This window comes from Leuresthes tenuis, unplaced genomic scaffold (assembly GCF_036924035.1).
Source record: "Leuresthes tenuis unplaced genomic scaffold, fLeuTen1.0.hap1 SCAF_2, whole genome shotgun sequence".
Taxonomy (NCBI): Eukaryota; Metazoa; Chordata; class Actinopteri; order Atheriniformes; family Atherinopsidae; genus Leuresthes; species Leuresthes tenuis.
This window is the reverse complement of record NW_027325356.1, coordinates 42,017,654-42,035,763: the sequence shown is the minus strand read 5'-3', so window position 1 is coordinate 42,035,763 and position 18,110 is coordinate 42,017,654. Positions and strand designations below refer to the sequence as shown.

The window sequence follows — 18,110 nt, the reverse complement described above, 5'->3', positions numbered from 1 at the left end:
TTCTGTGGATAATTTCAACTTGAAAACTTTTAAAGTAATGGATGCTGTTGCACCAATAAGAATCAAGAGCACCTGAAGCAAGCAGAAAACACCATGGAGAAACACCACAACTGCCAAAAACCTGAAAAGAGAATGCAGGAAAGCTGAACATAAGTGGAGGAAAACAAAGCTTCAGATTCACTATGAGCTGTACAAACAAACCCTGCGTAGTTCTAACAATGAGCTGTACAAGGCCAGAGAGCTGCATTTATCTGAACTGATTAATAAGAATACCAACAATTCTCCAACTCTGTTTGCTATGGTTGAAAAACTCACAAATCCTCCAAAACAGTTAAACCCAGACCTCCTGTCTACTGAGTTTTAAAATCCTTACCCTGGCTTCCAGTCAGTCACAGAATAGATTTTAAAGCCTACTGATGGTTTACAAATCCCAGAACGCTTTAGGCCCAAAATACATCTGTGATATGTTCAGAGAATATAAACCCAGCAGAGCCCTTAGATCCAAGGACTCAGGTCAGCTGGTCCAGTCCAGAGTCCAGACTAAACCTGGAGAAGCAGCATTTAGCTGCTATGCTGCAAACAAGTGGAACAAACTGCCAGAGGAGATTAAACTGTCACCAAATGGAGACATTTTTAAATCCAGGTTAAAAACATTGCTTTTCTCATGTGTCTATGCATGAAATCTGCACGGTGTCTTTTAATTTATCTAGACTGTTGCTTGTTTTTATTCATTTTAATTATTTTATTTCTTTCTGTTTATACTCTTTTATATATATTTAATGCTTTTTCTGCTCCCTGCTGCAATGCTTTTATTTATTTTATGCTCATACAGCTGTGAAGCCGGATATGTCCACACATGAGTCTGGTTTGTTGTCGTTCAGCCAGGACTCAGACAGACAGATCAAACTGCTCTCCTTATACAGCTGTTGGTTCCGCACAAGCACCTCTAGCTCATCACACTTGTTTGGTAGCGAGTTAGCGTTTCCCGTAATCAGCGAAGGCAGAAAAGACTTGTACCTCCACCTCCTGTTGTCCCTCTTTGCCTTTAGTTTTGTTCCAGCTCTGCATCCACGGTACAGCTTTCTTTGCTCGGTCAGAATTGGATGCCTAATTCCGCATCCAATCCTTGACAGTGCCAACAGTTCCTCTCTCATGTTCACTGCTCTACTGGTAGCGGTGCACATTGCCACAAAATTAAAAATAAAACGAAATGTAAATAAAAAGCAGATCACTAAAAATGTTTAGCTTAAAACTAAAATGACATATAATTATATCAATGACAAACAAAATTCAGAGCTACACAGAGTTGCCGATAAGGCCGGCGCATAGCATCCAGGCACAGTATTGTTGTCCCTGTTAATAAATTCCCCGAGAGGCTGCCAGGATAAGTCTAATCTACAGTATCATCAAAAGATTCTGAGAATCTGGAGTCATTTTTTTGTGCAAAGGATAGAGCTTATAGTCAATATAAGCTGTTTGTGATCTTCAGGCCCTCAAGCAGCAGTGCATTAAAACAGACATAATTCTGACTTAGAAATCACTCCATGGACTCACAAACACTTCCAGAAATCATGTCTGTGAACACAATTTACCGTGCCATCCACAAATGCAGGTCAAAGCTGTATCATACAAATTCGGAAACGCCTTGCAATGGCAGCAGCTCTTGATGCATCTATTTCAACAGCCTGACTGGTCTCCTCAGTTCCCAGATGTTTACAAATGTTGTTAAAAGAATAAGAGATGCTACACAGTGGCAAACATGGACCTGTCCCAATTTTTTTTTAGATGTGTTGCTGCCATAACAATTTAAGATGAGATAATATTTTTTTTATGAAATAGTAAAATATTTTCATTTCAGCATTTGATATTTTCTATGCTATTCTGTGACTAAAATGTTGTTGATTAATTTAAAAGTTCACTTAATATTTCCAATATTTTTTTCCCCATTTGATTCAATTTATTTTGTGACTTAGTAGAAAATTAGCTCACATTTTATAAGTCACTGATTCATAAATACTAGCACTTTCAGGGAGTTATTCTTCATTTCTCTGTATCTTCCTATTTAGCCATTTTAGGCAGGAGGAGAATAACCAAAAAAGAGAGAAATATTAGCCCTAAAGTTCATGATGGGAAATGTTAAAAAATATGAAACATTACCTATAAAGTCTTCTACCTTTTATACGACTAGAACAAGTGACACATGGTCAACAGTGAGAATTAAACCAGCTGTCTAAACAAGAGAGATTAAATCATATTTAACAGAATTAACATTAATTCATCTGTGGAAATGCAGGCTGCATACCTTGTGACCAGCACAGCAGTATCCACTGGTGGGATGTCATCCCTTCCACCAGTAATGTGGTTGGTACCAAGATAACGAGGCATCCCAAACTCCTGATGCTGCCAGTTACAGAAACTCTCAAGAGACTTTTCTCCATGATGGCCCACCTTTAATGTTTCCTGATGGGATATGGATACATTAAGTAAACTTTATCCATCCTTTATAAATTCCCACAATGCCTTTTGTATTCACATCATATGTTCAAAAACAAACAAAAAAGAAGAATATAAACAGAACAAAATTAGATGCTAAAATCTCTGTAATAAGTTCTTCCTAAACCCATTTTCTAAAGCATATTCTGGTTCAACTGGTGACTTGTCCAGGGTGTACCCTGCCTTTTTCCCCATGACAGCTGGGATAGGCTACAGCCCCCCTGCAACCCTGAATTGGCTTAAGCGGGTAGACGATGGATGGACAGTCAATGCCTGGGCACCAAAGTAGTTGTGAGAGATAATATAAACGGATAAAACACAGATCATTCCAAGGTTCAAGCAGTAGCAGAGTGTCCAACCCCTGACAATTGCAAGCAGCTACAATGTTTCTTGGGTTTTGCAAAATTCTACTGATGCTTCCTTAAGGACTACGGCAGCATTGCTGCCCCTCTTAACAGGTTAATCTCCAGCAATATCATCTTCTCCTGGACTGGAGAAGCCAGGGAGGCTTTCTTGAGCTAAAAAATCAGTTTGTTTCTGCACCCATACTCACTCAACAAGATACTACCAGACAGTTCATAATTGAAGTTGATGCCTGGAATGTTGGGGCTGTGCTATCTCAAGGAGCTTAATGAGATCAAAAACTTCACACCTGTGGGGGGTTTTTGCTGTCGACTGACCCCCGTGGAAAATAATTATGGTGTTGGCAACCGTGAACTGTTAGCCATTAAACTGGCTTTAGAAGAATGAAGTCATTGACTTGAGGAAGCTGAACACCCTTTTATTGTCTGAACAGACAATAAAGACCTTGCCTATCGGCAGTCAGCTAAACGCCTATATTAAATTAAAATTTGGAATTTAATAAATTGTATTTGATAGGATTCTAATTGGCTTGAATTTGATTGTATCTTTAAAGTACCTTGAGATGGCATTTCTTTGTAATTTGGCGCTATAAAAATAAAATAAAATTGAATTGAATTGAATTAGATTGCAGCCAAACTCACTGGTCCTTGTTTTTTGGGTAATTTCATTTCACCATTACTAACCGTCCCGGATCACACAATGTCAAGCTACATGCTTTGTCCTGTCTGTTCTCTTCTGTTTAGCCTCAATCCACAATACTGCCTACCTCTAGAGTGGTTGCCATGCATACCTTGGAGATTGAAGATAAGATAAGACAGGCTCTACAGTGCGAGCCTGATCCAGGTGGTGGTCCTCCCAACAAGTTATTTGTTACTACCTCTATGCAATCCCAGGTTCCTCAATGGAGTCATTGGAGTCATGGTAATAATCAAACTTTTGCCTTCCTTCAGAATTCGTTCTGGTGAATTGCAGCTGACACCAGTGCTTTTGTCCTGGCTGGTTCCAACTGGCACCATTAACTTACCGTTGGATACCTTAGGCCTCTTCCTGTTCTCAGTCACCCATCGTCTCATATTGCCTTAGACGTTGTCAGTGGTCTCCCCATTTCCCAGGAGAATTCACTTATGCTCATGAGTATTGATCATTTTCCCAAGTCAGCCCACTTTGTTGCCCTACCTAAACTTCCTTCTGCTTCTGACACCGCAGATATTCTAGTTAATCATGTTTTTCTGTTACATGGAATCCCTCATAACAATTAGTGACAGGGGCCCTAAATACACTTCTCAAGTCTGGTCAGCCTTTTGCAGAGCTCTAGGTGCTACAGTTAGCTTGTCTTCCTGCTTCCATCCCCAGACCAATGGACAGACAAAACGGCTTAATCAGGAACTAGAAACCGTTATCCACTGTGTCACAGGATCTAACCAGAGCTCCCGGTCTGAGCATCTTACCTAGACTGAGCATGCACACAACTCATTCATCAGCTCTGCCTCTGTCAAATCCCCCTTTGAATGTCCACTTGGATACCAACCACCATTATTTCCATCTCAGGAACATGATCTGGTTGTTCCTTTGGTTCAGCATCATCTAAACCAGTGTCGCAAGACCTGGACACAAACCAGGGTAGCATTACTCAGATCTGTAGAAAGATTTCAGAACTACATCGACCACTAACAGGCCTCACCTTACTGTATTAGAGACAAGGTCTCTCAACATACCTCTCAAGATTAAATCAAATAAACTCTCCCCAAAATACATTGGCCCATTTGACATAGAAAGGATAATCAATTCCACAATTGTCTGTCTCAAACTCCCAAGAACCATGAGGATTCATCCTACCTTCCACGTCTCTCAAGTAAAACCCATCACTACCTCAGATCTGAACCCTCCTTCCAGATACCCACCACCCACCCGACTCATTGATCACAGTTGCTTTTATCTTTCGTCGTCTTCTGGATGTCTGCCACTGCAGATATGGATTACAGTCCCTGGTGGACTGGGAGGGTTATGGACCTGAAGAGAGGTCATGGGTCCCTCTGGCTTTTATTCTGAACCCTAACCTCATCTCTAATTTTTATTGCTCCCATCCTGACAAGTCCTGGGACTCCCATTGAGGAGGGTGTACTGTTGGGATCTATTGGTTTTTCCTTTTTTCTTCTCACCTCTGCACCTACCTGCTGCAGGTGTGGCCCCCTGAAGTAGCCAATTACACATCTCATTCATCTGTGTTGGGACTTATTGCCTCCTGCTTTTCTGTCCATTTGCCTGGGTCTGCTCTCCAGTCATTACCAGTCCACCTGCTTACCAGTGGCATTGTTTGGCCACCTGAGTATTTGTCTCACTTATGATCCAGGGCTTGTTAATAGAGAGGCTCCTTAAATGTCCTTGAGGGGAACGCTTTCTATAGAGAAATTAATGTAGTTTGTCACACACCCGGTCATGGCGCTGATATCATCTCCATGTGGCTCATTGAGTGCATTCCAGGCTGTGGATCCAAAGCACCCCTGCAGATCATCTTCTTTGTACTGTGACAGGTTGCTGCTTAACAGTAAATGTATAGTTGGAAGTGAGGCAAACCAGATTGTGGTCTGATTTTTTGTAGTGGAGAAAGGTTGAGGAGCTCTTTGAATCTCTTGTATTTACATACAGTAAATCCAATATTTTATTTTCTCTAGTGGAGCAGTGTAGCACTATAAAAATAGTACCCCCTTCTTTGTCGATAATATGGACATAAACTTACATGGTGCAGCCATGAAACACAATACTATATTCTTGATATTTCTGCTGTGTCCTCTTGAGCCCTCCAAGCTTGTTCATTTTATTTGATAGCAATCTGACATTCCCCATCAGCATTGAGGGAAGACTTTGTTTAAACTTTGTTTGTTTAATTTTTCCATCTTGCAACAGCCCAACATCCATGACGTCTCTTCTTCATCTGGGTTCATTTGGGCTTTCGTTGTCAATAGAAAGCTTGATCAACATTTGTAATCAACTTTTCCATTGGCGTGGTTACTCATCAAAACAGACATTGAAAAGTGTCAGAAATAGGAGAATCCACTCAAGTAGCACAGCTATCAAACCAGTGCAGAAGATCTCTTAAGAGTCAATGTTTTGCAGAAAACATTCTTCAGCAGAAATCTAAAAAAACACATACAATATGATTGGAGAAAGTCTTCTGCCTCTATGGAGCAGTACAGCGATGCATTCCAGAAAACAATGTGAAAATTAAGCTTACTGGGCGGATGTGAAGCAACACCAGTTTTGTGACTCGTATGTTGATTCTAACTCCCAGACTCTTGTGGTGAAACATGTTGTTAACCTGCAAGAGGCAGAACAAAACTAAGATAGATTGCACCAATGAGAGAGGAAATATGTTTGGGTTCTGATACATCTTTAAAATTAGTGGTATGGTGCTTACAACACTGAAAAAATCCTGTTTGAGAAATTAAGCATCGAGATCTCTTTCCAAACTAACATGGCCTGTTAGTCTGACTAATCCACAGAACATGCTGTGGACATGAATAATAAGAACATAATTGTTTGTGGAATTCTTACCATATTCATGACAGTCAGCAGAAATCTTTGTGCTACTTCAGCACCATGGTACTGAACCATGTCAAAATCTGCCACCACTACTGTTTCAACAGTGTATGTCTTGTGCAAGTGAATGGTTTCCCTCTTCCTGCGACCCTCATCATCCACTTTTAAACTCCTCTCCTTCTCCCCTACCACAAAAAAGCAGAAAGACAGGCTTTAAGACAAAGGTTAGAAACGCTTTTCCACAATTGCAGTGATGCAAAAAAAAAAAAAAATAGCAAATATATTAAAACATAACCATTATATTAAAACATATTACTTATATATTTATATATGTGATTTAGGTGAGGCTATATATGTATATATATGTAATTTTCATGGACAAGCTCTCAAGGCGTGGTCGTGGAGAGGAGGGGGTCTGGTTTTGGGAACTTCAGGATCGCATCTCTGCTTTTTGCAGATGATGTAGTTCTGTTGGCTTCATCAAGCCAGGACCTTCAACGTGCACTGGAGCGATTCATAGTTGAGTGTGAAGCAACCGGGATGAAGGTCAGCTTTTCCAAATCCGAGGCCATGGTTCTGAAGGTGGAATGCTCTGCCTAAGTTGGGGATGAGTCCTTGCCTCAGGCGGAAGAGTTTAAGTATCTCTGGACCTTGTTCATGGGTGATGGCAGGTTGAAGCGATGGCCAGACAGATTGGGGCTTTGTCAGTGTAATGACAGCACTGTTCCAGTCCGTCGTGGTGAAGAAGGCTCTGCTCAGCTCCTGAGACTTCCAGCTCAGCTCTCGATTTACTTGTCCATCTTTGTTCCAATCGTCACCTATGGTCACAAGATCTCGATAGTGACCGAACGTACGAGATCGCGGATACAAGTGACTGAAATGGGTATCCTGATTCAAATGATCAAGCTCTGCAGTGGCCTGATAAGGAGCCATTCATCTGAATCAAGTGTGGTGGAGGAGGGAAACATTGAAAACATGCAGGGCGGTGGGTCATGAGGACCGGAATTGAGAAACACTGCTTGGCTCAGCCTTAGAGACAGGGTGAGGAGCTTGCCATTCAGAGGGAGCTCAGAGTAGAGCCGCTGCTCCTCCGCATTGAAAAGTGTCAGCTGAGGTGGTTCAGGCACGTGGTTAGGATACCTCCTGGTCACCTCTCTTTAGAGGTTTTCCAGGCAAGTCCTAGTGGGAGGAGGCCCCGCAGCAGACTCAGGACAAAATAGAAGTGCTTTTGTGAGTATTTTTTCATAGATAGAAATCACAAAACTGCATGTAAGATTCAGTGCTCAAAGTTTCCACCTGCATGTGACTCGGAATATGCTGTGCTGATTGGACAGTGACAACTCAATTACAAATCAAATAGTGCAATAATTTCCTACAACTTTGATGCAGGTCCTTAAGGTGTACTAGATTTTCAGAATGGATTATGATACTTCTTTGACTCTGATGGGTCATTTGGAGCATTTGGGTGCACCTTTGGTTGTCTGTGGCTGTGCCAACGAGAACTGACAGCTACACAAGAGGTGGAATGTGTCACCAGTCTGATCTCCACTCATCGCCAGATTGTTGGATTCACCAGACGGGTGATTTTAAGGTAAAAATGTAGATGATTTCTTTATCAAAGTCTGTTCCTGTCAAAAATCAAGTTGTCTCTTTTTTTTCTGTAGACTGTCTGTCTCAGCCCACTGCTGCTGCTTCAATTCACTAACCTGTCTGCATGCCCACCTGTTTGTTTTGCTTGACATGGAGGACTCAAGTCTGGCTATTCCTCTCCTGTGAGTCCAGCATCTTTCAACTAACATTTGCAAAAAAATACTGTTCCGAGTTTTGACTTGGTTTAAATCATATCTAATTTGAGGAGTTTTTCTGTTCATTTAGGGAATTTTTCTTCTTGTGTCCCTCTCACTTTTGGGGTATGTCAAGGGTCAATCTTGGGTCCAATGCTTTTTATATGTTGCCTTTAGGATCCGTTTTCAGGCAAAATAATATTCCTCTTTACTCTTTTTGCCGATTACTTCCAGGTATATTTATATATCAAGTTAGACAGAAAAAATGCACTGCAAGTGTTGCTGAACTAAGTGGTCATAAAACTTGGATAAAGTTGATATGTCTCAATTTCACTCAGAACAAGTCATTTGGTTTGGTCAAATCCACACCACAATTGTGCTGGCACTGTTTGCACTTTGGTTCTAAATAAATCTGGGTGTGATTTCACAGCTTTTTAGTTGGATAAGCATAAAGAGCAGTTGTGAAATCAAGGTTCTGCAAGCTTAGAGTTATTGCTGAGATGAAGCCTTAACTCCCTCTCAAAGACATGGAAAAAGCTATTCATACTTTTATCACCCCTTGACTTGACAATTAATGCCTTGTACATCTGTCTAAATCAGTCTTTGCATTTTGAAAAAGGATGAACATGTAACTCCTGTCTGCATTCATTCTATGACTCCTCTCAACTTTCTGGATCGATTTAACAGGTCTTATTTAGCAGATCTTGTCAACATATTATATCTGTAAGGGCACAGCGGTCAACCACCCAGTTTCACGTAGATATTCCGAGAGACCGTTTAAATTTTAGCATCTTTTCAATTAATAAAATCTAAACGGTTTCTTTTTAGAAAATAAAGCACTTAATCATCAAGCTCTTTGATGTCTTAAAGACTTCATAGTTCCAGATTTTACCAACAGTACACTTCACTCTTAAACTGAATGTTTACTTTAATTTCCTAGAGTTTCCAAAAGTGGAATGGAAGGCAGCACCTTCGGGCTCTTCTGTTTTATAACCTGCTTTCAGTTTGAGTTTAGGTGGAAAGCACTCTCTCTCCCTTTAAAATTGGACCTAAAACTGTCAGTGATTTCTGTTCATGTGTTGGATTATGGTGGATTTTTGCAAAACTGCAGTGTATGTCCCACAATCCTAATAATCACAGTACCTTTTCAGTTTGGTCAGTTGGCCAGGATTTGTTAAAACCACCTTTTAATGTTAACCCTATTTTAACTTTCAATGTTCACAAATACCTCAAGTTTTTAGATACCACTAAAGTTACTGGCACAGATGAATTAGAGCCATGTTTTTAAAACTTGCAGCAGATTTTATTGCCCCAACACACATTTTTAATCTTTGCTTTGACACAAATGTCATCCCTCTTGTATGCAATTCTGCCTTTGTCCTTCCTCTCTTATAAGGGGGTGATCCCTCTATTTTAAATAACTATGGGCCTATCTCCATGCTATGTGTCTTGGCCAAACTCCTTGAGTCCCTTGTCAGTGATCAACTAAAGGAGCTTTTAGCCAACAATAAGGTTATATCTAATTTTCAGTCCAGTTTTTGAAAAAGACACAGTATAACAACAGCAGCTCTTAGAGTTTTTTTTTTTTTTTAAATATTTTATTTATCCTCTTCATACTAAACACTATGATGCCCTATTCATTGATCTCTCTGGGGCATTTGATTTAATGAACCTAAATCAAATGCCATAGTGATTATTTAGTAACAAAAGGAGTGCCTCTGGGGTCAGTTGTAGAACCACTTCTTCCTATGCTTTATATTAACAATATTGACCAAAATGTGTCCAATACAGTTGGACAATTTTTATGCTGATGACACTGATGTATTGCACAGCCCCCATCCCAACCCTGACACTCATCCAGTTACAGTTGGCTTTTAACACAGTTCAGAAACATTTAAAACTTTTAATAAATACAAACAAAACTTCTAAGGACAAAACACAGAACCTGCCTCTTCACTGGGTTCACAGATTGAATCCATATCATATTATATACATTTAGGTATTTTAGTTGGTGAATCTCTTTATTTTACCCCACATGTTCATCAGCTGGCAAAAAGGCTTAAGTTGAAGCTGGGTTTATATTTCAGGATTAAATCCTGTCTTTCCTATAAATCCAAAAAGAGGCTGGTTTCTGCAACCTTTTGGTCTGTTTTGGATTATGATGTTTAGTACATGCATGCCTTGTCTCAATGTCTACATGCTTTTGATGCTGTATATCACGGGGCTCTGAGGTAATTTTACATCTCTCATCCATCACAGTTTATTATACCAACGTGTTGGATGGTCCTCCTTGTCAGTACGTAGCTAAGATATTGGTATATTCTTGTTTACAAGGCTGTTCTTGGTCTACTTCTGTCTTACCTTTCGAACTTCCTCCAACTGAAGAGTTCAGGGCCTTATAGCCTTCATTCACAGGATTCTTTATTATTTTCAGTTCCAAGGGTACAAACCAAGGCTTTCATGTACGCTGCTCCCTTTGCCTGGAACAAACTGCAAAAAGACTTGAAACTTCATGACATGGTCCCATTGTAGGCTTTTCAAAAAATGCTGGATGACTTGGAGGCAGATACATTTTGTAGATGTTCTGCCTGATTTTCTGGTTTGACTGTAATACATCAGTCAGTTTACATGTGTGCTGATATGTCTGTCTGTACATTTTTATCTCTATGCTGCTGTCTTGGCCAGGACACTTGGCCAATGCAAAATAAATAATGACCAGGAGTAGTCAGGGGGTTAGTGCCGATCATGAATAAGGTGGCACTAACCCCCTAACTCTGTGAAACTGTGCCCCTCACAGGATCCTTCCACAGACTATTTCACAGATTACGTAAACTTCTGTGTGGAGAACACTTTAACCAAAAGAACTGTGAGGCTTTTATCCAACAACAAAGCATGGATTTATCCTAACATAAAGGCTCTCCTCAAGGAGAAGAGCTTTTAGGTCAGGAGACAAGGAGGAGCTGAAGGTCATCCAGAGAGATCTGAGGAGGAAGATCAGACAGGAGAAGTACAGCTGCAGGAAGAAGCTGGAGGATCAGCTGCAGCAGAGGGACGTCTGTGGAATCTGGAGAGGACTGAAAACGATCTCTGGACAGAGACAGCCAGGCTACAGAATCTCAGGAGTGGGTGAATGACCTGAATCAGTTTTTCAATCGATTTGATCAAACAGCGGCCCCCTCTCCCTGCTCTTACTTCACTGCTGTAACTTCCCTCGCCAACACCTTCAGACCAAGGCCCCACCTCTCCCCCTATCATCTCCCAGACACAAACACCCCCAAATGATTCTATCACACACCCATCCCCCTCACCACCAAACACCTACGCTAACCCGTTCGTCACGACAACCCAGGTGAGAGAAAATTCTGTATTCTCTCCTTATTGTATATCTTGGGATCCTACTGGATGATTCTCTTTCCTTCAAACTTCACAATAAACATCTGTTAGCGAATCAAGACAACTCTTTAGAATCAAGTCTCCTTTTGAGAAAAAGAAAGACTTTGACTTCCAGTTCCAGCTACTTTCAAATCTATGCTGGAAGAAAGTGATGTTATTAAAATGCGTACACCATTGCAAAGGTTATGTTTCTTTGGATACAGTTTATCATGGAGCTCTGAGGTTCATCACAAGCCTTAAAACACCTCACGGCACGTTGCAAGTTAAGATTGGATGGTCTGCTTTGTCTGCTTTCTGTAGACTCAAACACTGGCATAGTCTAATTTTTAAAGCTTTTCTTGGTCTGCTCCGAACTTATCTACAGACTTAACCTTGAAAAAAGTATAGGAAGTAACAAAGCAACTCCTAATATCCATCCCCATTCTCTGTTCTGAATTGGGAGGGAAAAAACATTTAAATATGCTGCTCTTTCATGTAGACATAATCTGCAAAATCACTTGAAGGCAGCCAGTTACACTGAACAAATTTTCAGAAATTTTAAACACGTTAGCAACAGTTAAATCTGGTTGTAAACGCTATGATTGACCATAGCGCCCCCTTTTGGTTGAAGTATGATTTCAGTGACTAAATATGACAATGTTTTAGTTTCTTAAGCTTTAGATATTTCAACCTTTTATTTTTGTCATGTCACGTTTTTCTTGTTTTCAGGTTTTGGATTCATTACATGCCATGTTCTTTCCCTTGCACATAAATAGGTTCATCCATGTCAACTGTCCTTGTTTCACAGCTGCACCCCATCACCAATTTCATCATCACCGTATTTCGGTTTCCAGGTTCCCTCAGCTCTTTGTCAGATCCTTGCCACCTTACCACCGTTCATGTTGTCAGGTTGGTCTGTACCTGTTCTTACCGATAGTCATTGTTTCACAGTTTATGCCAAGTTTTGTTTTGTTATTTGTTCATAGTCATAGTTTCCGGCTCAGCCGCGCCTTTCGTTTGTTCCTTTTGTCTGTGTTTTGAAATAAATCCAATTCCTTTGCAATATCTGCATCCGATTCCTCCCTCCACACCTCATACCTGACAATTTTTTAAGAATAAATATAAATGTAGATAGACACGACAACTATGACAGAATTTCCCTCCATTGTCAGTAGATTGTCAGTAACCCCTTCAAGCTACAGGTACGTCTGATGCTATAACACAAAAAGCAGTATATTATCATTTAGAAACAGTAAAAAGAGGAATCTTACAAGCAACTAGGATGGTTGTATCTCATGCAGCAAAAATGAAAATGAGTTTTTCAGAGATGAGGGTTACAGTAAAACCTTTATTCAGCATTCATAGACTGGTATCTGCATTCCTCTAAATCAGCTTTTAATCAGTTTTAATATTTCTGAATACCTATGCCTATGGCATGGGGCACCCATAAAAAGCAGAAATAATTATATCTCTATTACACTTTTAGACATGACGCAGCATCAAAAACAACAAACATCCCATATAATTGTCATTACCCAAGAGAGTAAATTCACAACAACAGCCAGTGCATTTATTCATATGAGCACTAAGCAAAAACCTATGATATACAACCAACAAGCTTCCCTGTAGATTCCATCCAGCCTGCAGGGCTTAAACTTTACAATATACACTAATATACACTAACACACCCATCACCATGAAGTCTATCATTCTTCTTAACACCATTACAGTGAAATAAATATGGAAGCCCATTTCCGCCATTAAAGAAAAAATAAAAGCCCAACAGAAAGTCATAATTTCGACTTTCAAAGTCATAACTATGAGATTCAAAGTCATAATTATGAGATTCAAAGTCATAATTATGAGATTTAAAGTCATAATTATGAGATAGAAAGTCATAATTTCGACTTTCAAAGTCATAATTATGAGATAGAAAGTCATGATTTTATGACGATACCGGAGCAGTTAGAGCCAAGCCTACTTGATCGAATTCTTATAAAGTCTAATGCTCTTAAAGCTAAGGTAAGTATAATTAGGACCTAATTATTCGGTAACTTGTTATTGCTTTAAGGGTCAGTTAAGGGTCGGTTTGCCTTCTTTGGTTGCCTTGGAACCTAGGCCATAGTTGTGTTAGTTTTGTGTCGCCACGGAAACGTCTGCAGACTGGCTTTATCAAATATGTAAACAAGTGAAATGTAAGTATCAGAAAAAAGCTGCTGGATAGTTTCGGTTTAGATTCTTTCGTTTTAAAGTGGTTAGAATGCTTTTTGATCGTGCGTACAGCGGCCGTTGACATAGCAACGTTAGCTAGCTGCAGGTTTACAGTCAAAGCGTGTTAACCTTGTTATTGGAGTTAAATAGTCCGTTAATTAGATCGTTTTTATTTCAAAGTGTGAAAAGAAGTTGGTTAATGCACACCACGTCAACAAGTTAATATGTATAATTATTTTGCGGCATAAATACAAGGTATACAAATATAAGGTTAAAACACACCCCACAGCTTGTTGTATGCACATGTTTTGTTATGGGCAGGCCCTGTTGAAACTGTTCAACTTTACTCAACTTAGGATACCTACAAGGCCTAAAGAGTCAGACAGAGGAGGTTCCTTTGACCTGAACCTAAACAGAGGTAAATTGTAACTGTAAAAATCGAACTTATCATATTGTATGTATTAAATGACAGTAATGAATATCAAAACTAAGATCATTCTGATGATGTTCATGTACTTGACCATTTTGTAAAGATGAAAATTTCATTTTGGAAAGTATTCAACCATCTAAATATTTCAGGGCAAAAATGTAAACACAGAACTTTCAAACTCAAGCTCTACACTTTACCATTTAGTTGTGGAGACGTGTCATAGAATATTCAATATTCAGTATATAGAATATTCACTGAACTCTGATCCAGAACTGCACAGCATTCTGGGGGATGTAGGCAGAGGAAAGGCTTTAGCCACTCAACCTCTCAAGGCTAGCTAAGCTAGGTTGGTGGCATCAGTTAACTCACTCACTAGTAAACTAGCAACAACCTGTTGAGTAACTTGCACAGCAGCAGTTTCATGTTTCGCCACCACGCCTCATAACTGTTTAGAAATAAATAAATGAATAACGGCGTGAAAGCTGTGGATAAAAGAGGAAAGGTCACATCAACAGTTTGGCAGCATTTCAGATGTTTAAAATAAAAAAGTAATCAATAATTATTGATGTTGACTGATATGAAATGATTATATCGTGATGCGTCTGTCAGTAATATCATCAAGCCCTACTATCATGTTTGTGCTAAATCTTTTGCAATGTTATGTTTTATTAGACGTTATTCATTAGTTATTGTGTGGAACTGTCACAGGATGGATGAGGTATATGACTTCTTAAAATCACGAAATGTTTCAGAGAAAGTCATACAACGACTGGAAAAAGATAAGGTAGTTTGTTAAGGAAATCAGTACCATTTAGCAGTTATCATACAACACTATTATAGAGACTTGGCAAAGACAGATATGTTTTATCGTTTGGCCTTTTTTTTACTGATTTTTACATTTTTATTTATAGGTTAAATAATTGTTTCAACAATTTTTTTTGTAGATCGATTCCAGTGTCCTTCTGCTCATGACAGATGAGCAGCTTAAGGAGTATCTCCCATCGTATGGTGATCGACTGGCGCTTCTTGGATATTGCAGACGGAGGGAAAATGATCCTGCTGGCCGGAAATCAAAACTTTTTGACCGACTAAGAGCCAAGATTTCAAGAAACAAAGGCAATGATCAGAAGCGAGTCTCAGAAAATGTTACCATCAGAAATGCTCAAAAAAGAATGCAAAAAGTTGAGATAGGATGGCTGAATTGTCGAGATGGGAAGTTTTTTCAAGTTAGGACAAAGAAAGGTGGTGGAACAAGAAAAATTGATGTGTCAAAGGACTGTAGAAAAAATGAGTTAATTGATAAGGCAGTGGGTTTGTTTTTTCCTGCTCAAAGAAATTCTCAGGGAAGAATCAGATTTTGAGGTTGATACGACAGCTTTTCAGGAACATTCACTTGATGAACATATTACCGTTGGAGAACTTTATGAGCAGACAAAACTACCTCTTTTGCGATTTTACCTAACAACCAAAATGAAGGACAGTGCCAGGGACTCAGAACCAGACCACTCCAGTGGAAATGACCAAGAAGCTTCAAGTTTTTCTACTAACTCTCAGGTTTGCACACCGCTGACTCAATCCAAAGCACCAGACAGTGTTGATGTCATATATGTTGGAACTAGCAGTGACCTGACAAACAGTAGCACAGGTAATGTTCACCTAGTTTACTCTACTGTTGACATGGGGGATTTGTCCAGTGTCCAAGAGCTAGATGCAGCGGTCAATGTTGACATTTTAGAAAACAGTGGCACAGTTACCTTTTTCACAGGACACATTTCTAACACAGACAGTCTCAGTCTTGTTGACACCCTTCCGCTGTCTCCACAGTCATCTAGTCCAGTGCTTTCTTCTTCACACTTTGATTATTTGGAGGAGCCCATTGTTCAGAGAGAAGGGACTAAAGAAAATCCTTGTTCTTCACCGTGGCCAAATCCTGAAAGAACTAATTTCACATTTTTGTGATGCAAGTGACACGCAGAAGGACATATCTATTCAAGTGGTGCTTCCCGATGGAAGGAGAGAAAAGGCTGTTGATGATGGAGGAGTTTTAAGGGATGTCCTCTCCGAGTTTTGGCAGGACTTTTATGAACAGTGCGCACTGGGTAATAACTTTAAGGTGCCCCACTTGCATCATGATTTTGGACAGCAACAATGGGAAAGCATTGGCCAAATCATTGCCTTTGGCTGGCAAAAACAGAAGTACCTACCTATAAAACGTGCTCCAGTAATACTGGAGCAAGCATCTCTTGGTTGTATAAAGAGTCCTCTTGTTGACAGCTTCCTAAGGTATGTAGGTTACAGAGTCAGATCAAATGGTGTTTGGATCTTGTCGTTCAGATTTTCAGAGTGTGGACGGAGAAGAGCTGCTGGAAATCATGGATCTCCATAACTGTCGAAGAGTACCAACAGCTGATAACATTGAGCTACTACTTGAGGAGCTTGCCCACCAAAAGCTGATTCAGGAACCTGCCTTTGTTATTGAGAAGTGGAGCACTGTGCTTTCCCCGCTGAGGTCGGAGCTGGAAGGTATTACAGCTGCATATGAAAATCTCCAACCAACATTAAGAAAAGTTATACTTTCAGTTGTATACCCTGCAATCATGAATGCACAGCAGAAAAACATCAGCAAGTATTTAAGTTCTTATCTCAGGGAATCAGACACACAGCACCTGTCACTTTTTCTACGGTTCTGCACAGGATCTGATTTGTTTCTCGGAAAAACCATCAGTGTTAGCTTCACTCAACTTCAAGGTATTCAGAGACTTTTATACTTTTAAACTTTTAAAGTTTAGCATTTTCTTCAAAAAAAAAAAAACTGTTTTAGTTAGTAGCTCATCTTACCTCCAGTATTTCTACTTTTGCATCGTATTGTTCTCTGGAGTATATATAAGACCCGCAATACCTTAGTAGTAGGCACTCTCCTCCCGTGTTTGTTTTTTTTCTGTTAAAGTACTCCAAAGTTAAAGAAAAAGTTTAAAACATAAATTTGAGTCCGCAGTAAAATGTATTTTGTCAGTGTTTTTGGTTTAATAAATTTAAAGATTTGGTATTGCTGTTATGATTTTACACTTTTAATCATTTTACTTGAGGCTGGTTTAACCCACAGTTAAAAATGCAATAGAGCCGCCATGCTTAAAAACAAGCAGTACGAGTCACTGCATTTCTGATGTTTTTCTTTTTATATTAGTCACATACTCACTTCTTTAAATGTTCTGTTCATGAACATGTTGCTACTCCATTTGAATGTAAAAAAATTTCTCTGAAAACTTGTTAGTTGATATTTCAAAATCAAGTTATTCTGTGACCACAACACTTAACAAGTCTTCACTGACTTACAACTGTGAGATGGTTTAATTGGGTGAGACATGATTTTAAGTTCTGGAATGGAAAAGTGTTTTATTTATCCTTATTCATGAAAACGTTTCTTTTGTTTACTCAGCATTTTATTTATAGTGCTGTTATTTTAAGTTTATGCTTACTTATATCTTCAATAACAGAAAACAGCTGAAAAGAACACTTTTTTTCAGTTCTGTTTTTTTTTTACACCTTGAAGCATTATTTGTCATTATTTTTAAAAGTGTTATTAATTATTACAAATATAACTCAAAGCCTTCTGTAATGGCTACGTAGCGTCTTTTTTATTTTGAAGTACAATAAACCACTTTCTCAATTATAAGAGTGATTTCTTTGGGGTGGGTAGGGGGCTTTAAATCAGTATTGGGATGCACACATGAAAAATAATGAAGTTTCAACAGCAACTATTCCTTTGTTTCCTATTTAAAAATCAACATAATGTTCAAATTGTAATGCAGTGATATTGATAATAAAGGGAAAATATCAAAATGGTCTGACCATACTGGTCCAATGTATCAATATATTTTTCTCATGTCAGACTTATTTTATTTAACTATCCAAACATGCAA

The 18,110-nt window shown here is 39.2% G+C and overlaps 1 protein-coding gene across 1 annotated transcript in view; it reads right to left on the bottom strand.

Annotated features, from left to right (window-relative positions):
* Positions 1–18,110, bottom strand: part of adamts17 (ADAM metallopeptidase with thrombospondin type 1 motif, 17) — a 174,604-nt gene that overhangs the window by 109,707 nt on the left and 46,787 nt on the right. The window contains exons 4-6 of the mRNA XM_072381119.1: positions 6,409–6,578; positions 6,089–6,172; positions 2,303–2,460 (exon numbers count right to left, since the gene is read on the bottom strand). Of these exons, the coding sequence (XP_072237220.1) occupies positions 2,303–2,460; positions 6,089–6,172; positions 6,409–6,578 (412 nt within the window). The remainder of the gene's footprint in view (positions 1–2,302; positions 2,461–6,088; positions 6,173–6,408; positions 6,579–18,110) is intronic.